At 43.3% G+C, this 27,989-nt stretch overlaps 1 protein-coding gene across 1 annotated transcript; it reads right to left on the bottom strand.

Annotated features, from left to right (window-relative positions):
* Positions 1–718: 718 nt before the first annotated feature.
* Positions 719–27,585, bottom strand: efnb2a (ephrin-B2a). The gene is made up of 6 exons (XM_020099751.2): positions 27,448–27,585; positions 26,703–27,323; positions 15,735–16,018; positions 7,664–7,756; positions 6,172–6,282; positions 719–4,614 (listed from the first exon to the last, which is right to left on the bottom strand). The coding sequence occupies exons 2-6, from the start codon at positions 26,813–26,815 to the stop codon at positions 4,208–4,210; spliced, it is 1,008 nt and encodes a 335-aa protein (XP_019955310.1). The 5' UTR covers positions 26,816–27,323; positions 27,448–27,585; the 3' UTR covers positions 719–4,207.
* Positions 27,586–27,989: the final 404 nt, after the last annotated feature.

Here is a 27,989-nt window from a genome sequence, read left to right on the forward strand (position 1 = left end):
AATTGGCCCTAAACATCTCAGAGAAACACTGTCTGACCAGATAATCACCTTGGATGGTGTCAGCTCTTTTATGTTTACAAGAGTCAGTAAGAGTAGAACAGGAGGTAGAGCATTCAGCTACCAGGCTCCTCTCCTGTGGAACCAGCTCCCACTCTGGGTTCAGGAGGCAGACACCATCTCAACATTTAAAGTTAAACTTAAAACGTTCCTTTGTGATAAAGTCTATAGTTAGTTCTGGATCAGGTGAGTCCTGAACCATCCCTTAGTTATGCTGCTATAGGTCTAGACTGCTGGGAGAACTCCCATCATGCTCTGAGCACTTCTACCTTTCTCTCTCTCTCTCTACCCTCATTTTATTACATGTCAAAAAAGCATTGCGAAAAGCATTGCAGCAATAAACAGAGTCTGCTTTATACTTGTAAACAAATTGTTGAGGAGGAAGTGATTCTATGAGTATTGTTGCCATGACCCAGATCAGCCCCCCCGGGCTGCCAGATTCTGACTATTGCTGTAGGCTACTTGAGGATGTAGAAGAGGAAACATTCAACTCTGTCCCCACTGACTGCAAGGTGCTGTTTGGATGTTTATTCAAAGTTTATTAAGATTGGATGTAAGTACATGAAAACTAAGAGAATGAAAACTTTTCCACTCTCATGTTGTGTGACAGAATAAATTATTTCTTCATGAAGTATGAAAGAACACAAGCAGACAGCACGTCCATAGGAAAAACATTTTATTGAAAAACATTTTCAGTTTGTAACAGACTGGTGGAATGTGTGTCATTTATCCTCACTTTGAACTTGCTTCAGATCTTTGAATGTTAAAATCATTTGTCACAGCCTGGCCATCTCATACTGCAAGGGAGTGAAGATGGCTACAGCCACCCAATAACCATGACATGACTAAAGAAAACCAGGGGGAGACGAACAAACAATGCAAATATAATACTGTGTTACTTACAAACTGGACTGAAATTAAATCATAAACAGAACAAAGAAGAAAAAAAGAAACTAATTCAATAAATATTTATGGTACACACTTATGGCACAAATATGCAGCAGTCGGTTTGGCAACTTTTCTCTCTTTTTTTTTAAACCAAATTTCCATGGAAACAGTGCAAAAGGGGAGGGAGTGGGGAGGACATGGGCTTTAGAATGCACGCTAGCTAAAATACATAGCAAAAAATTCAAATTTTATACAAAACATCTTACTTTAAGAGTTTATAAAAAAATTTATTGGGTTGTAGTCAATATTTACATAAGCTATTTACCAAAAAAGTAGTATGCTCTGTTTTACTGAAGTGTATTCTGTTTTTTTCTGTTCTTTCTTTTCCCATTTACTTTCCTAAAAAGGTGAATAAGGCTATTGTAACAACCCAGGATCCATATACAATACAAACATTAATGTATTTACAGTTTCTTACCTACAGAAGTACGGTGCAAAATTACTGAGTCAAGTGACCAAGGGCTGACCATACGAGCAAGGCATTTACAGTAGCCTGAGGTGCTTCTCCTAGCCCGTGTGCTAAGACTCCCACAGAATCGCTATGACAATTCATAACAGGTTGAACCAATCCTGGTCAATGTTGGGAGAGCATTAGTTGAGTGGCTGCTAAGAAAAGGACGTCAGATTCAAAGAAACTAATAAGATTGTCATATTCTGCTGCAGACAGACAGCAACTAAACAGCTATTTCTTTGTTGTGTAAGTGTGTCTCTTCACCTTTTTCTAAAAAGCTGTTCAGGTGTGATATACACATAAATGTTTTAATGGTTTCATTTTTCACAGTTTACCTTGTACTACGGCACATGGTTCAAACAGAAAAAGGTTCAAATAATACTACAAATAATGCGGGAAAGAAAAACTAACAGCAGGCTTGCGAGAAGTACTTTGCTAGTTTTGTGTCATTTGTTTGTTGTTACATCTTTCAGTGGTTAAGAACACTTTCCATAGGTGTTTTTTTTTTCTCTTAATTGATTAGAAAAATAAATAGGAATTGCATATTTGCAGATTTTGTAGCCTCTTAGAGGCACAAACTTCAGATCATACAAGGCTTGGCTTTTCGGTGAAATTTGATGCTTTTAATGAACAAATGACAATGTTAATGATGGCCTGATATATGCCTAAGTCACGATTATGATCTTAAGTCAAAGATATTTGTGGATGTGAAGTCACTGAACTATAGACATGCTCCACACACGCACACACACACACACACATGCACAGAAAACATGAAAGGTGCGTATGAGGAGAACTGGGGGCACTGGGTGTTTGTGGAATTATGCTTTGGAAGATGCTACACAGAATGAGTGTGGTAGAAACAGCTACTCTGCCCTTGTGTACATCAATGTGAGCTATCTTGGGTCAGATAACTCTCCTCCCCCCGGGGCCAGGGTCCAGGCCGCCCTCCCCTGATCCTTCTTCCCAGGACCAAGGACTGTGATTATAGATGAGAGCTCATGAAAACATAGAACTCAGAGGGTCAAGAGAGATCAACTTATCAAAAACCTAGATTGCATAATGTGCACTTATACCATAATATATTAACAGTACTTCTTCCTCTCCATACCGCCTGACAACACCTGTGCTCAATGTGTCTATCATAAATAAATTCTGTTTTTTGTTTTTTTCATCTTTGTAATGTCCTTTTTTAAATGTACATCTATTTTAACAAAAAAATAAGTAAATTAAAAACTCACAATATGGAAATGCTAATGGATATTCCTAAACAGTGAAAATGTAAGTAGATGTCCCTGTGCTTTGTTTTAATGACAATAGGAGAGCACCAGTCACACTGATTTTGGGCAACCTTAAACATCAATGGACACCAAGGGGTAAACATTGCAGTACCTAGAGCTGTTTCAGCCAGCTACGCTAACCTCAACTAGATCTCAGGCCTCTTTTTCACCTGATGCAAACCAATGGCAGTAAGGTGAAATAGATTTTTTTATTGCCCCTAACACTTTCCCATGTGAAAAGCTCAGGTTCCAGAGAAGTTGAGGCAAGCTCTTGCTACGAAACCTGTCAGGATACAGCTGCTCTCCCATCTCTTGCTATAACTGTGTCTCGCTGTGGACCACTGTGAAGAGTGGAGGTACCGAAATGGGATTAAAAGTGCTGCTCTATGTATATGAAAGTCCTCCACTCTTCTCAGGAGCCATCTGACAGACCTGACACTCTTTGCGCCCCCTCAGGGTGTCGGGTGCAAAACTTAGAGAAATCTTTACTCCTAGCCACTTTTAGGTAACTTGTCACTAAAGGAAAAGGAAACCACACATGAAAACCAAAAACAATATAGGTAAATGTTGACAGTACGAAAAAGGAAAGTTTTTTTGTCCTTAAAACCTTCAAGTAACATCACAAGTTTTTAGCAAAGCACAGTAAGTGATCTGCTCAAAACCTCATATCTGGGAATGAGGAGAAACGATGCAAATCCACACTCAAACCCAAACTGTTCACATCGACTGGTGAGACAGCATGTCTGCGCGTGTGGGTGAATGTGTGCACATGTGATGGTAAGCATGTGGGTGGTAGGGTGAATGGATGATCTCCGAGAGTCTGTCAGGAAATTCCCAGAGAGGATTGGTGTGAGAATCTCTCTCCTTTTTCCTCATCTGGCTGCAGAGTCCACACAGTCTCTCTGACTCGAGAGCATCGGGGGAGGGCAGCCACTCTGTGAGTTCAGGATTAACCCATATCTTCCTTCACCTCTCCTCCTCACTCATTTTTTGTCTCTTTCCCTCTTTTTCCAAGCAGTAGTCTCTCTTAAGGTGAGGTCAAAAATTCCTCTTCCTCCTGTCTTCCCAAGAAACCTTCACATCCATACAACTGTTTGTCCAATCCCAAAGAAAAAACACGCTGTGCACCTGTCTAACTTTCTGATCACACAACACTCTGTTCCCCAAAACAGGGAGCAACAAACTCCCAGAGAGCAGCAGCAGTGACAGCAGCAGGCTTCTCTATGGCCTTCCACTCAACCCATCCGCCCCAACTGTGATGAAATCAGACGGCAAGGTATCAGCAAAACTTTTAGAAAGAAAGAAAGTGACAAAACTACAGAGAAGAGGGGGAGGAGCTGACAGAGTGAGAGAGACAGAGAGACAGAAACAGAGTGTTTTTTTGCGGGTGTGCAGGCGTTGCCAGCCAAAACCAAGGACCTGCTCTGCCCAGGGATTGTTCCAGTTTGTCTCTACTTTTAACAGTCCCATCTCAGACTTTGTAATAGATGTTGGCCGGGCTCTGAGGCGGCATCTCCTGAACTATGTAGACCGGGTGGCCATAATCGCCGCTGACCTTCTCGTAGTGCGGGCAGAAGACGCTGTCAGCAGTCCTGAGCGGGATGATGATATCACTGGGCTCTGAGCCGTTATTGTTCCCGCCACCTCCACTCCGCTTGGGCGTGGCCAGGGTGCTTAGAGACAGCGTGGCAGCATGCTGCGGTGAGTGCTTGCGGTGCCGCCGACGGTACTTGAGCAGTAGCAGGACCAGCATAATGATGATGATGATGAAAATGACGCTGCCTGAGGCGATTCCAACGAAGATGGCCACATCAGAGCCAATGATGCTAGAGGACTTTCCACCGTTGTTGTTGTCATTGCTTTCTCTGGATGCTACATCTGGAAGACAAAATAAACAAAAGTGACTAAAATGACAACATGAGCCCTCAGACAGTCAGCGTATTTTTTAATGAAGTAAGTTCTGTTGTCTGAATGTATGATAAAGTACGCGTGTAGCTGTTACAAATGGCCTCATTTAAAGGCAAGGCAAAGATCAAGCTGTCGTAGGGAGGGGCAAAACCTGTCAGCCACAGCCTTCCTAATCTGATTTTGAAGAGTTGTGGGGGAAGGGGGTCTCATGCTGTCCAAAACACATCTTTGATGCCATTAAAGGAAAGAAGTCTTTGTGCTATTTTTCACAATCTTTTTATCAAGTCAAGCTAAAAGAGTAGAACACAGGCTGGCATCACAGGGATTGAGAGGGAAACCTGCCAAGAGGTTTTTCAATAAAGTCCCATTCGAGTGGTGGCTTTTCATATCCAGCAGGTAAAACTGCGACCTTGAAGCTAGGGCAGACTGATAGGATGAGGTAAGGCTCAGGAGATACCGGCAAATGGCACTTAGATAAAATGCATTTTTGAAAGACAAAAACGGTAGCTTCATTTTCTAAATAACAGCACCATAAGGAAGTATATAAGAAATATTTGATGTTAACATGAGACATCACTAGCTGTGTTCTGACTCACAGCTATCGACACTCTGGTTTACATCCAAAACTCAAGGGCGGGTGTGTTCTATTCTCCCCGGGACTGGAGTGTGTTCCTGAGCAGGCAGGATTATTGCGTGTCCCTGTCTGCATCCCTTCCGGAAGTTTTACAAGGGGATTAGGCAACCTCAGACACTTTGCCCACAGCACCCATATGCTCAAGCTTGTGGCTGAGATCGAAAGACAAGACATAAAAAAGCAGGAAGACATGAAAAAGAGATGCTGATGTCTGCGAAAAAAAGTGCAAGCATAATTTTAAGGGCAGGATGGCAGATCTACATGCTTGACATCAGATCTGGGAGTGAAAACAGTGTCAGGACAGGCCACGCCCACAGCGAACCAGGACACAAGAGGAAGGACTGGAGGAGCATTTATATAGGTCAGCTTGTTTTTGTTCTTGGGCCCTTCCTGTTTCTTTTTTCAGAACACAACTCACTGCAGGAATTGCTGTTCAGTTTTTCTTTTTGTGAGATTTTTGACTGCAACATAAAGCAGAGATAAGAGCAGTCTGCCCCGAGCTGCACATTAGTCCTTGTTGTGATTTGTCGCAGAAAAAAGTGTCTCTGCTAAGAACAGGTCATTAAAAAGATGGCAGCCCGCGATCGGATCATTTTCCTGAAAATGTCACTTAAGAGGTGGTTTAAGGCTGGAATGGGGCCAGTGTGCAGATACCTTATAAGTCCTTGAGAGGCCAGAGATGCCTATCAGTTTTATGGGCAACATTCAATTACAGGCTGACCTTTTCTTTCCTTCACTTCTCTCTCTCTCTCTCTCACACACACACACACACCCTTACTTAAGGTAAGATTTGCTCTTTGCTGGCTGAACAAATGTCAAAGACTTTGAGTTGGATAAATTCTGCACTTGATTACCACTTTCCCCAGATTTAAGCTCAGAGTGGGTGATCTCACCTGTCTTCTCCAGCACTTCATTAGGGTTGTAGGTGTCCTTGCCATCTGAGTAATTTGGAGAGTAGGGTACTCTGGTGGGGTTGTCTTTGGGTGAAATAGGATCAGTGGGATCTGGAGAAAATAGCAGATAAAACACACAGGAATTAATGGTGAATTATTTATCACAGCCTCAAGTGTAGGACAGAATGCATCCTTCTTACAATGGCAGTAGAAAACTGAATGATTCTAGAAGATACCCACTTCATTTGTCCAACTTCAGCGGAACCACTGAAGAATTTTTTGCATGGATCTAATGCACAGAACTTATGTTCGGTCAGGCGAGTATTGCGCTAAGATAGATATGACAGAACATATCATTTAAGCTACTATTGATTTATTCATCTAATCTTAAAAAGACATTTTCTCCAAGCTTCATTGAGCACCAGAAATGTGTCTGAGAGGACGGTTTGGAAAATCTCTTGAACCTCTAAATGCTTCAATGGTTCACTTAGCAACTCATAACACACCCTTTACTGGGTCCTGTTTCCGCAGATATGGCTCAGATAATAATGTGATCACCAATAAAGTGTAGTTAATGTTTTTTTTGGTTCTGCAGTGGGTCCATATGGTTCTTAATGCTAGTATAATGTTTGTCAGTATATCTTATGTGGTTCTCACACTGAGCAGAACAAAACAATCAAGCTAAACGCTGGAGTAATTTACTGAACATCTGCTGTTGTAATCACTACTACTCAGGTTGTACTCTGTCAAACTCCACTGTGCTAGAACCACACTAAATGATACATTAAATATAATAGATCCACTGATTTGTAAGCAACTCTCATCAACACTGGATCTGATACTCAGTCCGATTTATCAGCAGAACCAATTTCCAGGCCTGTGCAGCACCTCTTCCTCAGCTTGCTGCAGCTTCGATTAATTCCCTGACCTTCAGCAATTCTCAATAGCACTGACGCTTGTGTTGATAAGAGGGCCAACCCCAGGAAATTACCATTTTGACAGGCAACCCGGCAACTGGTTTATGAGTAATTATCACTACAATTAAGAAGCGGGTCGGATTTTACTGTGGCTGTGTGTGGGGTCTGTGAATGTGTTTTCTTCAGAGACAGTATCTTGAATTCCACTCTGGCTGTATGTGTCACACATGCAGCATCACAGATCGTGAACATTATGTGTATGTCCATCTAAACTTAACTTGCATGTGTGGAAAGCTTTCGAGCTGTAAGAGCATACATCAGCAGATATTCCCAGTGTATGTGTGAGTGTGCAATCACACACAATTGTGTGATTCATTGCATTAGGCTTCCGCTAGATTAGATCCCCTGCCCCCTCGTAGCCCCAGGTGTCATGGAGACGATGGAGCTGTACGCTGTACAGTCTCCTATGACTTTATAAGAGTATTTTCAGAGACTCACACACTTAAACACAAAGTTTGAGTGCTTGCTTGTGCCTGCAGGCGCTCACAACCGTAATTTAATAAAACAATACTCACTTTGTCCCACTTTCATGATTATTTTCATGGACTTGGTTTTGCACACTCCTCCCTCCTGGTTCTCAATTCCCTCCATGGTGCCGTTAGAAGTAGCTACAACAGAAAAGAGAGCGAAGCAAGGGTTAGGATTCTGTATAAAAGGTACAAACATAGAATAGGGGTGCAGCAGAGGAAGTCACAGAGCTGGATCAATGTACGTGTAAAAGCAAGAGTAAACTTTACAGGTTTGATGTATTAATGGCAATACAGTGGTTTAAAAGAAGGCTACTTCAAGCATCTGGTACTAAAAAGTTGTGTTGGGGAATTGTGCTGCTATATAGGCCTTAAGCCTATCTCAGAAAAACAGCCAATTCCCAAAGACAACAGAGGCACTGAAAGCCTTCCGCTGAGGAAGGAAATGACTCATACCCCTTTAATAAAATCACAATTCACCCGTTCATCACCTCAGTCGCTCCACTCCAGCAGAATATTTCACATCCCCAAAGTCAATTAGTTTGAGTAATTGCAACTGTAATATCCCTAACTGTGCTGATGGGGCTCGTGAAGGAGGCAGTCAAGGGAGGTAAGGAGAGGGGAGAGAGAGTGAGAAAAGGAGACAGCTTTGGCTACGACGACAGTGGCCATCTTGGAAAGCTGCTAACAACACCCAAGAGAGAGGTAGCCAGTTATTAAAGAACACACTTTGGGATTTTAAAAGCCCCGAAACACTCAGATCTAAATGCCAAACTCTCTGCTTAAAAGAAGATCAGCTGACAACATGAACAAAATATTCAGGGACGTAAACAGGTAGGGACGAGAGATGGTTTGAAAAAGCTTGGGCACTTTTCCAGAGGCAGTGAAATTAAGGAACAGAGGGAGGTGATAAATACCTCAATAACCCTAAGATGAAAAGAGCTTAAAGGATCTGAAAAATGTTTGAAGACAGGAGAAAACAGAAGTGCACTGCTAAACATTGAGTTTAAGGGACAGCAGCAGATGTCGGAAGAAGAATCTGGTAGGGCGGTGCAAATACATCCCACATGAGAAAAGCAGAAATGAAAAGGCTCTAGAAGCAGATGCTGTATGGGTCTGTACATTTAAAAAAATAAAACATCAAATTATGTCAAACTTATGCAAATGTGGCCCACACACACACTAACTGCCAACGCCACACGGCAAAGGCTCGATCAGCTGGATGTTTTTCTGGACCATTAGCTGCTACTCCACCTCCGTGTTTGTCTGCTTTTATCTTTGCTGCCTCCGGAGGCTGTTGGGTGTAACTGCAGCTTGGATCATGAGTGGGATGGGGAACAGGAAAGGAGGAGGGGAGGGGTGGGGGGAGATGTGGGGGTAGTGGGGCTTGTGGTCTATCAGGTCGGTAACACAGAGGCTAACGAGCTGCCAGGGCTTAGCGGCTTGGCTTCCCGCCAATGAACAGTGGCCCACATTCACTATGACTGCTCCCACCACACCAACTTCCCTCCCCTTCGCTCTGCTTCCTCTTCAGCCTATCCTCCTCTTGCCTCTTTCTGGAACAACACCCCATCATCCCGAGTTCTCCTCTCCTCCTCCTCTCTGGTGTGGCCACCTCACAGCCACCTTCTTCCCTGAATTCCTGTGCCCATAAACACACTTGTCACCTTAGCGTGTCTCTACACCCAAAGCATCTCCATCAGCTGCAGAGGAACTGACAGGCAGGTGCTTCACACGATCATGATTGAAATAGCTTTGAAAAAATGAAGCTCTGCATTATTTGCCATTTTCTCCTTCTCTTCTTCCCCACTGTAAAATGTTCTCCTTTTTCTCCTCCCTCTCAGCTACCAATCATTTTGATACCAATCCCCTTGCTTCAATAAGACAATGATGGGAGTTGACACAAAGAGCATGTTAACAAGGACTCCCTGCCTCCCTCCCTCCATCTTGCCTCCTCTCTCCCCTTGTCTTTTTCTCTAGCTGACCTATGGCTTTCCAGTGGAGACTGAAAAGCACATTACAGACAAAGCTCCCTGCAGGCTCTTGCTCTTGTGCTTGTGTGTGTACGCAGATCTGCATGCTTGTGTTCATTGCACAAACCTGTTAGCAAAGTTTGCAATCCTGCATCTTAACCATCACCACCGCCGCCTAACACTGTTTACTTAGCCGAGTGATTAGTACACAGAGGTTTTGTTTGTGCCTTAGTCAATGAGGTATGAGTAACATAGAATATTGAGATGTATGCAAAAGAGATCAGAGGTGTATGCAAAAGAGATCAGAGTTCACAAGGTAAAAAGTCCAGTGTTTGTATTTGGGTCTCATCTGGTACATATCACTAGTGTCACCTCCTTCCATATCCACTTCCAGCTCTACTTCCTTCTTCTTTCCCTTTTTTTTTCCTATTAAACCATGTAACACACCCAAACTGATCTACACTGAGAAAAACAGAAACATCCCAGATATGTTTCTAACTTTGCTCTTCTTTTCTTGACATTGAAAACAAATAAAGACACATTATTCAATCTCCAGTCATTTTAGACCTTAAACTTTCTTCCCCTTTAAATGTGGAGCTAAACACACACTCTCTATGCCAAGGCTGCAGTCCAGGCAAGCCTGACTTGGATTTAAACAGAATTTGATTGTCAAAACTGCTAAGGCTGGCTGAATGACTTGGCCCTGCTCGGCCCTGCCAGACAAGGCCAGACTGAACTGGCTGACAGACTAGCTGGCTAGAGTTAACCAGCTAATCCGTAATGCTTGGGGAACACAGAGGGAGCAGAGGGCGGAGATTCATACAAGACCCTCACACATAGATTTAGTCATCGACTACTGCTGGAATTAAAGTACCCAGATAAGACTCAAAAGACAGGGAGGGGGGAAGAGGTAGGGGAGTGCTAGAAAGAAAATGGAGGAAAAAAATGTGAGATTAACCCTCAACTGCAGCTTGTGTGTGACATTCTGCAACACAAAGAGGAACGATGAGTGAAGACACAAGAAAGAAAAGGACAAGATGAAGGAAAGCTACATCAGATTATCCCCATTCATTTCTCTCTCTCTCTCTCTCTCTCATAGACACACTCACATAAGTCACATGTAGTCTCAAACAAATGGTGAAAATGTGTCAAAGAAGCATCCTCTCTCTTAAGTGTCGGCCTGTTAAAACCACCTGTAAAATTAGCACCATCACACATCTAGCATGCAACACTCCAACCGCAATACCACCCCCCGCATTAAGAACACACCAAACAAACACCCCACCCCCATCCTCACCCTCACCCTCCTTAACTTCATTTACCCTCCCTAACTTCATTGTCTCCTGTTTATCTAATCAATAGAGTGGAAAATCACCCTCTGGTTAACGAGACAGTCAATTGTGAGCTACAATCCAGATAAAGACTGTGAGCTCATAACCCAGTTCCTTCCTTTCCCCTAATGTAAGCAGCAAATAGCAACACAAACTTTTCATACAAAACTGTGTTCGCATGTAGAACTGACGCAAGGGATAGTTTCGCTAACGGAACATTCCAAGAGTGGTGACAGTGGTCCACATTTTGACCTTTAACATTTTAGTTGTAGGCCAATATTGTGGCCATAGCCTAATAGGCCAGCATGAAAAGCTTGGTAAAAGCTTGGGTACAATTAATAAACAATGCACTGCTGAAAAACAATGGCGGGCTGTTCATAAATAGTGGAACAGAGCAAAGGCATAACAGACTGATGAGGCATCTCAGAAAGACTGATAGGAAGAGACAGTATTAGTACTGCAGAGAGAATGAACGGATGGACAGAATGAGGATGTGTCCCAGAAAGACAGAAAGGGAAGAAAAGAGACAAAGGCAGTTATGATCTAAACTCAACACATAATTGCCATCCGTCGGGCTGCCATGGAGCGTGAGACCAGCATCACAGTGCTGGTCTTATGGACTGACACACACACAAACACACACACACACACACACTTTTCTCTCTGTGGTTGTGAAGACAGTAATTGGCATTATGTATTCCCTACCCCATAACCTTAACCATCATAACTCACTGCCTAAGCCTAACCCAAGTCTTAACCCTCAAACAGACCTTGTAATTTGTGAGGACCAGCCAAATGATGGTCCTGGACCATAATTGGCCCTCAAAACTAGAGCTAGTTGTGCACACAGACACACAACAATTTAAAATCTATTATTTATATCCACCTGCTAAAGTTACATATTTAACAACACAGTGGTTTCAATTAACATTCTGTCTGTAAAAATCTAATTTCACCTGCTGCAAAGATCCACGGTTTTAGCTTCTTTAAATGTTTTCTCCTCGATTAGTTATTTCCCATGCAGACCCACATTATCAGAGTGTTACTGATTAATCCATTTTCATAATGTAATATAAATGCAATAACTGGGTTGTTAATATGATAAAAACAGTAATAGTAGTTTCAATCAGACAAAATCTGGAAAGCACATTATAATTTTTTATAAAATTTAATGGAAATCTCCCTCTAAGAGCAGGGGGTACATGTCTATTTTCTGTTGGGACTGAAAAAGGTGATTTCATTTTTTTTCTTTTTTCTGTGCAAGTCCTCCACGTGCCCTCTTCAGCTCATCTCTCTTGTTCTGTCACTCGCTATGCTCCCATTACCTTTAGCTCAACCTTCCCTCTCTCTTTAGCTCTCTTCCCTTCTCCTTTCTCTCTCATTTCCCTCCACTGTTTGCTCTATTTCTCACTCATTCTGCCCTTTGTCCCTCCACATTCATCTTTCTTTCCTCACTCCTTCCTTCAATCTCCCCCCGCCCCTCTCTCTCTCCCTCTTTAGCTCATGTAATCATCGAGCTCACTAGGTTCTCCACTGCAGGCCATGCTGCCACAAACAATCACATCAAACTCATCTGCGCTCAACTGGAGCAGCAATGTGCATGTTGTTCACTCAAACGAACACACACGCACGCACGCACACACTCACTCACTCACACATACACATGCAGGAATGTGCACACTAAACCGTGGTGACAGAAATCTGTACTGTACAGCTGCCTCTTCTACATATGCAAGAAAACACAAGAAGAGCATGAAAAGCAGGACACACGCACACACTAACACACAACTGAGCATAGTTACATTACACACTAGCATGGTATATATTATTTCACCTGCACAGGGTTGTAGGGACACACAGTCAACTCTGCTGAGGCCTTCTCTCACAGCTGTTTGACTCTATAATATTGTTTTGAGTTTAATATCCATCTAATCTATGTCTAGCCTTGGCACAATTCATAATACAAGACACCCATAATCCAATTGGTTGAGACTCAGATCCAGAGCATTGATGTGGGGGCCTTAGCAATTGTGAGAATAAATGGAGGATTAAACGCTTGTTAATTAATTACATATCAAGTGCTCACTCTAAAAGGCTAATGAATTCCTCACTGTGAACTTTCTGAGGCGGAGTCACACTCTGAGGGATCTTGGACGACACTGCTGGAGGGGAGATAACAAGATGGAGGTGCTACCACACAAGTCAAGCCCTAGTATCTATTATTTCTATACAGCATTCACCCAGCACATAGATAATGCACAATTACACCCACAAGCAGAGATTCACATATTGGCCCAGTGTAACTCTATAAAGTAAAAACAACCATGAATCTGACTCTGCCCACACACACCTCTGTGCATTTTTCTTCTCCTTCTTTGTATGTTTATTTGTGCTTTACTCCTGCTGTTTACCCATGCAAAGAAGGAGCTTCTCTAAACAGCCAAGAAAAATAAGGAACAGCTCTAAGTACACATCATAGGAGTGGGCTGTTAAAGCTGCAGAACTGGGGCCAGAGGTATGTAAGAAGAAGCATTTAACAGCTATAATGACACACACTCCAGTGGAGAAACTGCTCGCTCCCTCCCCTCTTTAGGCTATACACTAGGGTTGTTGTGACGGGGGTTCAAGGACTGGGGATGCCAGTGGAGGGAAATTTGCAAGAACTGCAAAATTGGATTTTCCAGAACCTCCTTTTTAAAGTTTCGAATTGAACTTTACCACCACTCGTTTGTTAAAACGTGTTGACTCAGCAGGCTGATGAAGTGGAGGAGTTTTGGTGTGAGGTGGTGGGAAATTGAATATTCCCGTCTGCTCAGGCTGTGGTAGAGAGCGACACATGGAAATATGAGGATAGATAAAGAGAGAAGGAGAGTTGTCTCTGGGTGTGTGTACCGGTACAGCTGTGTGTGCGCATAGAAGCAGCTTGGCACACGTACACCTATATGTACCTGCACTCGTCTTTGCTGCCCTGTCTCATCTATGTTCTACATACATCTGGACTGTTATCATGCTCAGTGGTAGTAACGAAGGCAAAACACTGGGAGCACCGGGGAAAGTGAACACCAGCATCAGCTAATCAATAATTAACTGCTGCGTTTGGGTGGAGTAGCCGAGAAGTAGATGAGAGGAGGCTGATCGTGTCTGTGTCTCTTCAGTCAGTAGTCTGTTTAGTTCCTGAGCGCACACACACACACACACAAACCACTTTGTATGGGCTAGATTTTCTCTTATAGCTTATTTCCCACCAAACTTGCAAAATATGTAAAAACAAAAACAAGTTAAGTATAACGTTGCCTAAAACAGTGTCAAGCATTTAACCTGACGTATTTGCTGCTGCTTATTTTCCAGAGCATCTGTCTGACCTGCAATACCACAAACAACACACCACAAAATTAGCAGTTAGACTCTACATAGCACAACATGCCCCACCATGCAAATATCCTGCAGCTATGACACATTAGTGACAGAGCAGCCACTTTTGCCTGCTTGGTTTAAAAACCTTATGTGAAGCTGAAAGAGCAAATTGTGTTGTGTTTTTTGAGTTTTTCTGAAACAGCTGCTTAAGAGATTTCTCTGATGCACTTCTTAAAGCTCAGAAGAAAATGTATATTCCCTTGGCTACCACAGGCAGTTTGAAAAGGGATTTAGACCATATAATACAATTAGTTAGCTAATTTCCATTTAATTTGCAAAATGTAACTACAATGGATGGCTTGGATAAGATAGAGCATTTCCTGCTTCTTTCCTTCTCTCGTTCCCTTCCTTCAACTCGCTCAGAAATATGGCCTTCCCCTACTGTGACAGCTCACAGATGGCTGTGGCAGAGCCTCACAGATGGTCCTATCTGCGGCACTACCCCCACCAGTGCAACACAGATGGTTCAGTCCACCTCCAGTGTTTCTAACCAGGGGGCTGTCGCTAAACCCCATCTGAGCTTCCTCCTAGTGTATCGCAGGTAATAGACAAAGAGGACACACCTGTACCATGGGACCTGAAGGGGGATCACTTCTAAGCCAACACGATGGACGATGAGCGAGAGCTGCATAGGGTGTCATTACGTAGGAGCCTTAAGGACTCAGTATGCTTAAATCAAAAGACGTGTTAAATCTAAAGGACCATACCAGAAAGGTTTGGCTTAAGGGAGTTTCAGATGCTGTTTCATGATCTGACAGCCACTATGTATAAAGCATACTGATCATCTTCTGAACAAATCCAAACATTTTCTCTCAGTAGCTTGGCTTTAAGATGCCCATGTTGAAACATGCTAGAAGCTTGATTTAAGAAGTGAACGCCAAAGGGAGACTCACTATAGATTCCTTAGGATGACTTCAGATCAATCTAAAATGTTTACTACGTGCTTCTATCTGTAGGCTATCTGGGGAAATTCATCTTTTGGATGCTCTCAGTCTGGGATTATCAAAAAATGCTCATTTATTTTTCACTTCAAGCTCAGCTAAGACTGCTTTAGTGTATTTCCTACATGTCCAATAATGTCCACCACCAACCTTTAGGGGAATACACTGGTATTTAACTGTGTGGTATATGTTCACATGAGGAAAGCAACTGACTGACCAAAATGGTGAGCTTTGAAAGAAGAAGAAAAGAAAAAAAAAGTTATCCGCTGATGCGACTGCACATGGTAGCATGTCAGCATAACACCTGACCAGCTCTATTACAGTCTGACCCCTTGTTGAATAAAATAAGAAGAATGCACACAATACACCCAAAATTCGATTATTTCACCATCAGCTGCTTCCTCAACCTTGAAAAACTGTTGCTTTAACCTTTACAGGGATGGAATGAATGTGTACTTACAGATGATGTAGTAGTCTTTCCCCCTGAAGAACTCGAGGCCCCACAAATTGGGGCTGAACTCCTGAAACTTGAGGGTGAATTTGACATCCTGGTCAGGCTTGACACAGTTGAGGAGCGGAGTGTCGGCCTTGGTGATGGTGCAGCTATCCAGCTGCTCCCTGGGCACCATGTACACCTTGTAATACTCCACTCCATCACTCACCCCACCATCCACGCGGGGGCACACAATGTCCAACTTATCCCCAATCTGGGGGTACAATACCACCCCTTGGCCTTGCACAAATCTGAAAGAAAAAGCAGGGGACAACAGCAGAGAGAGAAAGATATTAGTTAGCTGCAGAAAAATTGATGAGTCATTCATTGTGCTTTCTGGTTTGGAGTGTTTGTCATTAAACTCCAACATATCTGGCAAAAAAGTGCAGTTGGCCTAACTATTGATAAGGTAAATACTGATTGCGTCCATTTACTTTAGATGATAAAGGATAATGGTGGAATGTGTGATGTGTGCATATATATCTGTGTGTACTTGTGTTATGCAAAATCAACCCCATTATCTGAAGATACAGTCACAGAGCTTTGTGGAAGCGATGGAGCAAATATTTAACTAGATAAAAACACGAAGGTGGCACGCTTGCCAGGTGCGAGGGAAATGGCAGAACAGTGTTAGCATACGAAACAGAAAATGAACAATCAATAAAAACCCAGACTGGTTAATTCGCACCAACATGAACAGCAGACACAGAGAGAGAGAGAGAGAGAGAGAGAGAGAGAGAGAGAGAGAGCCTGGAGGAGTTTGTCTCGGGGAGTAGTGTAAATTCCCTAAATTCTTCCCGAAAGAGAAATAATGTTGTCATTTAGTCTCCATGTAGTGAGAACCCCTGCAGCATCCCTGTGATTGCACATGCTTTCTCACACATTCACAGCTGGAGCTTGAGTTAGAGGTGAAACCTTGTATTTACCTGCTAAATGAATTTGCCCCACGCTTGAATGCAATTTGAAATGTTAACCATGGACACCCACGAGGCTTTTCACGGCACACTGTGAATACTGATAAGAGCAAACACTGGAATGCATTGCAAATATTGACTAAGAGCGATGTCGGAAACATCTGTGCTGATCATATACTATATATCATATCGACTCTTTACCCCTGTGAACTAGAGCTGAAACGATAAATGGACTAATCAATTAACAGTCATTTTTCAAACACAAATGCTGAACATTACCACATTCACATCAAAATTATGATTATTTGTAGATTTTCTTCATGAAATATTTAGAAATGTCATCTTGGGCTAGTTTCAACCCTACTTTGAACACCAGCATTCTTGTAAATTCTTAGTTTTTAGCTGATTCATCGATAAAATTCTGAAAGGTAACATCTTCAAATTTGTATGTCTGCCCAGCAGTTCAAACCCAAATAAATTGCATTTCAAATTATATTCATTACACATATAAATTAAAAGCCGTAAATTCCTTACATTTGAGAACACATGTTCAACATGTTGCTGGATTGATGGCTTACAATATTTGTGAAGATCATTATTGAAATTCTGTTCAGTTATTCTAGTTTTTCCGGAGTCCCCTCCAGCAGTTTATAGTGTATGTTGTGTAAACGCAGTTTTGGCAGGCCCAGCATCTCAAGTGAACTTTTACCCTTCTCCTGGAAAAAAAGTACGGGAGAACTTAAGAGGAAGAAAACGACATAGCTCAAGAATTGATGCTGGGTGTACAGCTTTTGTTTTTGGTCTTTTTTTTTTTTAACTACAAACACCGGGCATCACAGTGCGGCAGGGGAACACAGGAGACAGGAAGCAAGGCACAGCTGATACGCAATTAAAGTGAGCACAAAATGAATGGGGAAATTCAACAAATCATACCATCTTTATATGTACAGATACAGACACACTTATACATTATTTCTCTGTACCCTTCCAGCAGTGTGCATCATTTTCTTTGAGCCTAAGTGAGCACCCAGATGCACACACGTACGCACACACAAGCGCATACACATACACACCAGCTAACTAGGCCGAGTGAATATTTTTTCTGTGCCCTCTGGGGACACACTCAGTGGTGGTTTAATTTGTCCAGCAACGGACACAGGGAGAGAGAGGGAGAGGGGGAGAAAAAGAGGACGGATGTAGATGTATATGTCTATGCATTGTAGCACATCTGGCATCATCCTATTATCTTTGTGTCTGTATCAGAGGTCGGATGAGGGGGAGAAATGAAGCACAGAGATCGAGAGGGAGAGCGAGAGAGAGAGAGAAAGAGAGAGAGAGAGAGAGAGAGAGAGAGAGAGGGGAAAGGTCCTTAGAATAGCCTAAGGGGCTTCGTGTCTACACAAATAATGTGGAACTGTATGTATATGCATTAACCTTGTGTTTGTGCGTATGTGTGTGTGTGTGTGCGTGTGTGTGTGGGCATGGTTGGACACACACATTAAGTGTGGAAGCAGGCACGTGTTTACACAGGGGTGAAAGAATGCATTTATTCATGTGCTTATTTTAAACGTCTTGTAAAGTGTGTGTGTGTGTGTGTGTGTGTGTGTGTGTGTTTGTGTGTGCGTTTGTGTGTGCGGGTGAGAGACACCTCGAGGTGCCATTATTAATCTCTAAAGAGGTTAAATCTAGAATTCCTTAGTACTCTGCTTCCATAATGACGGTAAAAAGAGGTGAATAGCAGATCCTCTCCTACAGCTCCCTGTTCTCATCATCCCATACCATCATACTCGGTTTGTCAGGATCCATGTGTGTCAGCGTTCATGGCTCTATGGAGTCTGGGACTTCTGTCCTCATAACACAGGCACTCGTAGTATATAGAGCTCCAAGTTTGAGCTTAAAGAAAGACTTAAGTCTCCAGTCTGAGACGGGAAAACTGATCATCTCATGTCTGCCTTAAGGCTTTGAGGCTAAAGACAGGACAGGTTTTGCCTGCTTTAGGATAAAGGCTGAAGTCATGGGAAAGGTTGACTTTGAAACATTCGTTATTAAGTTATCTTGTGTATATTTTTAAATTGTGTTTGTGTATCTCACCTAGCCCTGCTTTAGATGTGTGGAGGTACTGGATGAATGGTTGTTTGTTAGAAAAAAATGTTTTAGAGTTATATTTCTGTTTCAGTTGAATAAATTAAACACAATGGGTAGAAAAGGCATTAGAGGTGATTTCACTGGACTAATATCCATCTTCTAATGTCACCATAGGAAACAAAGCACTCCCCATTATGTCCTTTAAATTTAAAAGGCAAGAATTAGCTTTAGGTTAGGGAATAAATACAGGCAATTTAAGACCCTAACACATGATCATCTATAATATTATGTTATCTATATCAAAAAAATCAGTCAAAATGTGACAGCACAACAGGCAACGGCCCACACCTACTGTACATATTCATACACAGTTATCAGATGAATCATTTTCTACCTGATAACAAACTCTACCTTTCTGACAATACTATCAGCCAGGCCATCAGAACTGCCGCTCTTTTAGCATGAATGCTATCTCTACAGGAAGCTGGCAACGAGCAAGAAATCAAACAAGATTAAACCTACACAAAGCTTACGCACAGGGAGAGCTGTGTGACACACACAAGCATTAACACAGATGTACAAGAGCTGAGGGGAATGGGTGTGTATTCTGTGTTTTTCCTGACAGAGTATAAGTTTCTGTATAATAATAGCTGCATCCTGTTTTTTCAATGTCTTTACAATTCAAAATGGAGATCGGCCTTAGCCAGGGGCAGAAACAACACACTTATACACACCGTCATCTCTATTACACTTTTGTATTGTAGCCAGCTGACCTGCAACAAAGTGCTATTTAATGAGAGCATTCAATAAATAGATTCAACTTTTTCAATGCAGGTCTAGACAAGAGGCAGACAAGCTGCCAAGAGGCTGATTAAGGGCAAATATGAGTTACTCTGGATCGTGTCATAAAAACACTGACAGGCTCGCGAAAGACCAGAGAGGAACAAGAAACGTGATGAATACAAGTTGGACACTAATTATCTGTCGTGCGGCTGCCTCCTGCACTCCGTCTCCTCCCCTGCTTATGTTGTGAGATATCTAAATGTAACAAGGTCACACAGACAGACGGAGGGACCTGATAAAACAACTGCAGAAAGATGACTTCAGGGAGGGAATGAGAATTGAAGGGGCAGAAAGCAAATAAAAGCCTGCAAATTAATTTTATTGCAGTGACTCCCGCCGCCGGCACCCCCACCTCATCAAGATTTGGTGAATTAATCTAAAGATAATCAATGGCGAATCTGAAAGTGTCTCACTTCTTTCAAAGCAGTCTGGTTGTCCGACAATGTCATAAATCCTTGAAGACTTGAGGTAAGACTCCTCAGAAGGGCATCAACACCCACAAGTCATTCTGTTTTAATTTAGGGAAGTAGATATCCGATATCTGTAAGAATGAAACAGTTGATATGTAGTTGACTTGAAGAAACTGAAGTTGTGTTTAATGACATCACAAAAAACTGTGAAAAGTAAAACAGCATTTTGGTGTATATATAAAAACACAGTCGGAACTAAAAATCTACATCTGAAACCTCCTGAATTAAAGTAAATAAAGGTCAATAAGTTCACAAAGACAATATTTAGAAGGATTGCTGTTGTAACATTTTGTGATAGCTGCACTAAAGTACAGAGGTGAATATTATTATATTAGTGTATTCAATAATAATAAATGTATTTATTAAACCAATAATACCAATGATAGTAATATTTAGGTAATTTATCAAGCAAAAATGTTGCAATCAATTATATTGTATTTGTATAGCCCATATTCACAAGTCACAATTTGCCTCATTGGGTTTCACAGAGTGCAACATCCTCTGCTCTTAATTCCTCGACTAGATTGAGGAGAAACGACAAAAACCTTTTAAATGCAGAAACCTCAGAGTTACAAATGTGAGGTCTTTTCTGTTTTCTGTCACTGTAAAATAATATCTTTGGAGTTTGAGCTGTTTGAAAAGACTAAACATTTCAAAACACCACTTTATCTACGTTTACAAGTGGCTATAAAATCAACATTTTAAAGACCGAACTATTAATCAAAGATTAGCAAAAACAGAACGAGAATCAGAGAGTTGCGGCTCTACTGTAGCACTGTTTTTTCCCTCAGTTTTCTGTCGTGTCACGCACCATTTGTTCTTCCACATGGAGGCAACACTTGTCGAAAAGTGTAACCCTGCAGAAAGACAATCACAGGAGGTGACGAGAAGGGAGGGAGGAAGACGGCAAGAATCACGAGCACTTTACACGCAGCCTGTTCAAGGCAGGAGAGTTTTTCCACCTCATCGTTCTGCATAGAAAGGGTACGGACACAGAAAGGGGGACATTGTTGCTCCCCAGCGGAGGTGTAGTGAGAGAGCCGAGCCTGTTTCAGTGTGGTTTTATTCTGTCTTTGTGCGGTTCAGTGTAAACGAGCAGAGAGGGCATAATAAAAGCTCTTCTAGACGGCAATACAGCAGGGTGTCTATACTAAAGGGTGTATTTTGTAAGGATATATAGAGTAGCGCACCTCTTCTCCCCTTACTGATCACTATTTGTCTGATCCCTCCCCTTCTACAAACACACACCAACTGCTCTGACGGTGCAGGGAGAAGCTGCTATCATCTCTAACCACACTATCAGGCCATTTTGTGGGAAGGTGAGAACAGCCACAGCTGCCTGAAGTCTCTCTTCACAGTCTCCACGTCTCTGCCAGAGCCACGAGGAAAAAGCTTTTCTAATTTCTCCGAACGATACAGCAAATTCAGGCTGCTGCAACTTTCAACTGACAAAAAGCCCTCCGCTTTTCTTAGACAGGATTCAAAGCAATGACTTCTGTCTATGATTGATCGCAAGTGGTTGTCCAGTAGCCTGCTTTGATTTCGTTGGCATTCCATTATTTATAATACAAAGTGCAAAACAAGTTAAAAAGGCAAACTAACAAACACACAATGACATTTTTTTGAACTGTGTTTACGCTGAGGGTAAAACCAAGTGACTGTTTTTTCAATTCATGATGAAGACTGCTAACGCAAGCTCACAGGTGGGTGACACTCACAGGGTGTCCTGGAGAGGACATCTGTTGTCCTCGTTTATCTTCAAAACACCTCTCCTTCTACTTTAAGGAGGGTTTCTTATTTAGTTGCTTAGCATGTGTGCGTGTGTGTGTGACACAAAAGAGAGAGAACGAAAATGGTAAGAACGAGGAGGACAGTGTAGACCTGCTACCTAAAGGTTATTTTAACTGTCACCTGAAAAACAGCACAGAAAGTTCTCCATCTTTCCTTCTTGTATTTTACCCCTGCATCCTCCTGTCCCTGCACACGTCTATATAACCGCCCCTGTTCCCCCTCTTCTCTCTTTCAGACTTGTTTAAACCACTGGATTGTTGGATCTGTGTGTAGCCACACAGAGCAACAGTGGCCGTCCTGGCGTAATCCTCCTGTCCCGATCTCTCTTCCATTCTCTTCCTTCGGACCTGAACTTGTAAAAAACAGAGTGATGTGAGGGGAGGGTAAATATTTCCTGCAGATCAAGAGCAACTGTTTGACTCGGAATCCCAGCTGCAATGCAAGGATTCATTATGGTGGCAGACAAAGAGGCCAAGCTGGGGCATAGTAGGGGTTAATCCACCCGCAATTCTTCGCAGCGCTCCGGCTTTCGCCCTCTGTTGGTCGAGGGGACAGAGGTCTTTACGCCGACCGTCACCCTATCCCCCCTTTGTCCTCTCCCTGGTTCTGTCTGCGCTCCATGCCTTCGGCCCTACCTTTCATCATGTAATCTAGGCCTATGGGATCTGAGCAAGCCTAGACATAATTATCCTCCTCATCCTGAGGGGCCCAGATGCTTTCTTCTCTCCTTCTCTGTTTCATTTCTCTCGCTTTTTTCCTATTCTTTACACAATCTTAATCATAAACGTTTCTCCTGGCAGTAATCGGAAAAAGAGCCACGTCAACCTCTTTAACCCTGGCTGTGCAAACGCTCTGTCAAACATGGCAGGATTTCACTTTCTCTCCTATTTTCCCTCACTCATGTTGCAGGTCAACGTAGCTGAATTAAAACAACTGATCTTTCTCTCCTCTGGCTCCAGAAAGAATTGAATTAAAGAAAAAGACAAAATTAGAGGCACTGCAGGGATTTTGGAGGGAGGGGTGGTTGGAGGAAGAGGGAGGGCATCGTTACAACATTCAGCACAAGGCCTCATCAGTCATTCATGATGGACCCGCATCTCTATGTCCACCCCCCTCTCTCTCCCACTTCCTCCCTCTCTTTAACCCCCCCTACATTCACAAAAGTACCCACAGAGGTGCCCCCGTCACTGCCCGGTCACAAAGGGCCTTTGGGCTTCTATGTAATCTCTTAATGAACTGCAGTAGAGAAGAGGGAGCGCTCCTTTTACATAAACCATGTAAAGCAGGCCTCTCTTTTGTTTCTCCCTCCCAACTACAAAATGGATTACTAGGAGAAGGAGGTGTGTGTGGTGTGATGTGACTTGTCCATGTGTGTGTTGGGGGAGATTCGGGAGAGGGGGGGGGGGAGGTTGTGGGGGTCAATCCTTTTTTAGAGTTCATGCATATGGACAGTAAAACAGTAAACAATAATGACATTTAATGAACATTGCTGCAGGCTCTGTGGAGGGAGTCTTCCTTTTTTTGTTTTGTTTCTTGTGTTTAATAGAGGCACACACACTTCAGAACACACGCAATCACACACAGTGTGACAGAGAGAGAGAGAGAGAGAGAGAGAGAGAGAGAGAGAGAGAGAGAGAAGCGCAGCTATTTCTTTATCCTTTCCCCCAGCCTACATATACAAAGGCATTATACTGGCCCTGAGCCTTCACATTTCTAACATTCATCCTTCCTTGAATACTCAAAGAGGAGGACTAAGGCAAACTAAAGGAGAGGCGCGCATGCAGCAACGACTTGGTCTGTTGAGCATATTGCTGACCTGCTGAATAAAGATATTCACCATTTGGGGTTCTCTGTTACTGAAGAGGAATAACTGATACACAAGCCTGAGGACTCTAAACAAGCTGTGACAAAGGAAAATAAAAGTTTCGGTGTCATTTATTCAACCAACACTCACAGGAGAGTTATTTATCAGTTATAAAACTGAATTTAAAAGAGATTAGATTCTGCTACCAATGTTTAAAAATTATAAATGTAATTAAAAAGCATAGATCTTTTCATAATCAATGTATCCTATTCTGTAATGAGAATAAAAGGACTCACTCAGACAAAAATCATTGCGCTTCATGTGAAATGTTTAGTTAAAATGAAATAATTGACATTGAATTCCACCAGAGACCTTGAACTGCAACACTGTTCTTAAACTGCGCCCCTAAAAAAACAATTCATTAACAGGTGTCTACTTCAGAAGAAAGAGGTGTGTGGTCACACAATGATATCACTCTCTGGCCTTTTATCTCTGAACTCCTCACCCAGACACAACGCAAAGAATGCGCACATGCACAGCTAATTCCACGGAATGCCTGCTGCATTTGTGGCAGCCTAAAGCTTACTTCGCTCAGAGGGTGGACATGCTTCTTTTTTTTTTTTTTTTTCCTCTCTCCGAAATCAAAAGTGACATGTCAAGTTAAATTTGCAGAGACCGCTGTTCCAAAATGGAGGTTTCATTCTTTGAATTTTAAAAACACAAACTCATTTGATGGGCGATACAAGTATTGAAAAAGAAGGCTTTGCCAGAAAGCAAAGTGAAGAATGTCTATACGTGGCATGATACTGACACAGTCTGGTGTCAGACTTTTGGACTCATTGTGTGTGCCCTGCGGTGTTGATTTATTTTGCGTTCTTCCACTTTTTCATTGACTTTATGGGTCTATCTGTGCATCATACTCAGGCAAACACCTCCAACCACTAGCTGCTTATATCACCACCAGTCTTTCCACTGAAGTCAAATGGTCAGCAATATACAGAAAGTGGCCGACACTGAGCTACACAGTGCCATTTGAGATTGTAGGTGTCCAAAGTGGAACCTTGAGGTACATTAACATTTACGATGTGATTTCTCATTCTTCTACCTCAGAATGAGGTAACAGTATAATTTGATGCGTCATCAGGTCAGGACACAGATGGCCATGGCAGTCAAGAGGCTCGAAGTAGAAAAGTGGTGCTATAGACAACACAACAAATCCTCTCTGCAAAAACACTGAAATACTTTCAGCACGCAACCGTATAATGTTCATTTGCAGAAGTTATAGCCTGAGCCACTGAACACAGACGCCTGTTACACCTTCAGAACGTCTCTATTGTGCCTCACGGACAAAAACAGGAGACAGAGAGGGAGATGGGCTCTGTGGCTGTACTGGAGCCAAGAGCTGAATTATTGAGTGACTTGGAGTTTGGCCGTGACGAAACGGCCACAAAGAGGGGCGCCCCCCCGCCGAGCTGAGAGCAGGGGAGTCGAGGAGGAGAAAGACACCTTTTTTTATTTGAAGAAAGGGGTTTAGCCGCCTTTCTTGGCCTATAGGAAGACGGAGTAGGCAAATGGATGCTCTGGCTGTAGATTGGGGGGGATGTGGTATAAGAACAAAGGCAGGAAAAGAGAAGTAAGGTAGAAGCTCTGTGTTTGTTCGCCTTTCTCCCTATCACCCACAGGAGGTCACAGGTAGTGCATTACTTGAGAAAACATACACTCCGCTGTATGGGACATCCTGAGACCCCACATCCACACTGCCACAGCTCCACGGCGCTTTATATTCAGGCGCGCACAGGAGCAAGACACGGCTGTAAACGGCTGGAGAGCGGCGGGTTGGAAGTCCAGTAAAAGTTTTCGTCTCACTAAACATATTTCCAGCATATTTCCCTCCAAATAAACAAACCCCCAGTGAGTGATTAAATTATTCTCCCGGGGAATTCTGGACGCAGCAACAGAACATCACAGGCCTGTGTGCGTCCCGCCAGCTCCACGAAGCCTCGCTGTCCCTCTGTTAGCACTCCACTGTTCCATGATGCTTTTCTTATTGCTCTCATTAATAACAGGATCAAATGGAACACCCAATATTTGACCAGTATAACTGCGGTGGAATAGATGGACCTCGACGGACCGGAGCTCAACACACTTTAAAATGTCTGCTTCATCACATTTATTCCGACCTGTAACAAATATGAATTGCAATACGCACGGTCGAGTTATCTTGACCGAGGAAGCGATGCGTAAAAATTATCTTCAAAATGAATTCCCCCCCCCCCCCCCCTCCCTGCGTACAAGCTAAATGAGACACATCTCTCAGCAACTCCACAGAAAGATGCCAGTAAACAACAAATAATATGAGAATGACCGTAACTCCCGGGCTGCTCGCTCTGAGGCGGGTTTGTGCCGTGGCGAGAGACGCACGGCCGAGCGGCCCCGAGCTGTCCACTGCGCGTAAATATTCAACGGCGGCAGGACGCAAACAGTAAACAGGCCTGTATCAGTGCCACGGTAAAGTACGAGCTTCACTTATCCTGACAGGTGTTTGGATGAGTATGAGAGCGGCGTCGTTTTGGGCACATTGTCCCGTTTGGTTGGAGCCGACACTTCATTTTCAAAAATAAAAAAAACCTAAACTCCGTTTTAAAAGTGTCGGGTAAATGTACAGAGCGGACAGGGATTTATTTGGTATTTTTCACAACTCATTAACAAAGGTTCGCTGATGTCAGCGTGTGTTTTGGTAAATCGGACTTCTCAGACGCGACTCCAACAGTTCGCCGCTGTGTCAATAACAGGCGAAGATAAATTCACATTTCAAATCATTCTCGTGTGAGAGCTCTTTGTTCTACTCGATGTACACCGAAGTGAAGAATTGTGTCTTTAAAGTTACATTGTGTTATTTATTTTACGCGTCAAATGCCACGGGCGGCGAGCGAAGCACCGTTCAATTATTCGATTTTTCAGCGGCGTCTGGCGCACGGGGAGCGTAAGGCACGTCGGGAGCCAGTCGCCAGGCTTGTGTTGCACTTACTTGGTATTTGTTGTGTTCCAGTAGATGGACTCCAGGATGAGCGCCCGGCACAAGTCCACTTTGAAGGCAATAAACAAAACTCCAAAATAATAAATCCACATCGAATCCCCCATGGTGAGCCTGCGTGCCTCCGGCTGGTGCACAATCCGTCTCAAAAGAACCAAATCTCTATTTCGAAAAAAAAATAAATACCGAAATCGAGCGCTCCAGAAAATACGGACCGCGGCGATGTCGTCACTTTATATCCCGATCCAGTGGCGATGCGCACTGACCACAAAGCCCGATTAGAGCATCTCCAGAAGAGAGAGCCGCCACAGAAAGCAAAGGCGCACGGCAGCAGTTCACGCAGCAGACAGTGCGTTAATATTCTCCCCGCTCAGAGCGCACACTTCAACCCGCTGCAATACATCCCTCAGAGAGAAGAAGTGCTGGCGTCCGCTGTGGACCGGGCGGCAGACGGAAAGCAACACGAATAGAAATCCCCCTGCGTTCAAGTTCAGCATCCAGAGCCGCAGCAGCAGAGAACAAGGACTGGTGGTGGCTGACGTGTGGAGTGATGAGATGTTCCCCTTTCAGCTGGTGCCGGTGGAGGTGGTGGTGGTGGTGGTGGTGAGCAACAAACTGTGGGTGACAGCAGCCGATAAATGAGAAAGGCTACACAATGGGATCGGATGGTCAAAACGAAGAAAATGATCAAATATGAGAATGAAAGAAATCAAAAGAGCTGGAATGGAAATTCTCATACTGTGGCTGCACAGAACAAGTGCTGCAGCTGAATCCTGCAGATCCGTCCCACGCGCAGGGATGAAGCCTCGGCGACGCTCTGGAACCTGGATGGAAACTAACTGCGAGACTCGGAGACTCGCAATATTAGCTGGAGCTGGTCATGCCCAGGCCCCGCCCCGCGCCGCCGCTGATTGGTCCCTCGGCGGGGAAGTCAGTAGGAGCCCGGCTGTCAATCAAGGAGGGCAACTGGTTCAGCGGTGAGCGACGCGGAGAGAAAGGAGCGTCCAGCCCCACTCGTGTCCATCTGCAGGGGCAGCAGCGTGACCCCAGCACGGTGTCATACACTCCGTGTTGGATCTGTGATTAATACCACAGTGATAACAACGGTGAAACCACTTCTGTGTAATAATAATAATAATAATAATAATATTAACTCCCTGTGTATTTCTTTATTACAAACATCCGCCTCACGGTCCAGACCAGACTTCGTCTTCGTTTCGGTTCTTCGTGAGCAGCGTTGGTCACGTGATCCGTGTGGATGAGCCCAAAACCACGAGCCAA

Source organism: Paralichthys olivaceus, chromosome 10 (genome assembly GCF_024713975.1).
Source record: "Paralichthys olivaceus isolate ysfri-2021 chromosome 10, ASM2471397v2, whole genome shotgun sequence".
NCBI classification, from domain to species: Eukaryota; Metazoa; Chordata; class Actinopteri; order Pleuronectiformes; family Paralichthyidae; genus Paralichthys; species Paralichthys olivaceus.

What these genes read in the sequence shown, in the direction of transcription:
- efnb2a (XM_020099751.2), bottom strand. Translation starts at nt 26,815, where the DNA reads ATGGGGGATTCGATGTGGATTTATTATTTTGGAGTTTTGTTTATTGCC. An exon ending in TGGAACACAACAAATACCAA is followed by an intron (nt 16,019 to 26,702) that starts GTAAGTGCAACA and finishes TTTTTCTTTCAG; the next exon opens with ATTTGTGCAAGGCCAAGGGG. An exon ending in TGAAGTGCTGGAGAAGACAG is followed by an intron (nt 4,615 to 6,171) that starts GTGAGATCACCC and finishes TTTGTCTTCCAG; the next exon opens with ATGTAGCATCCAGAGAAAGC.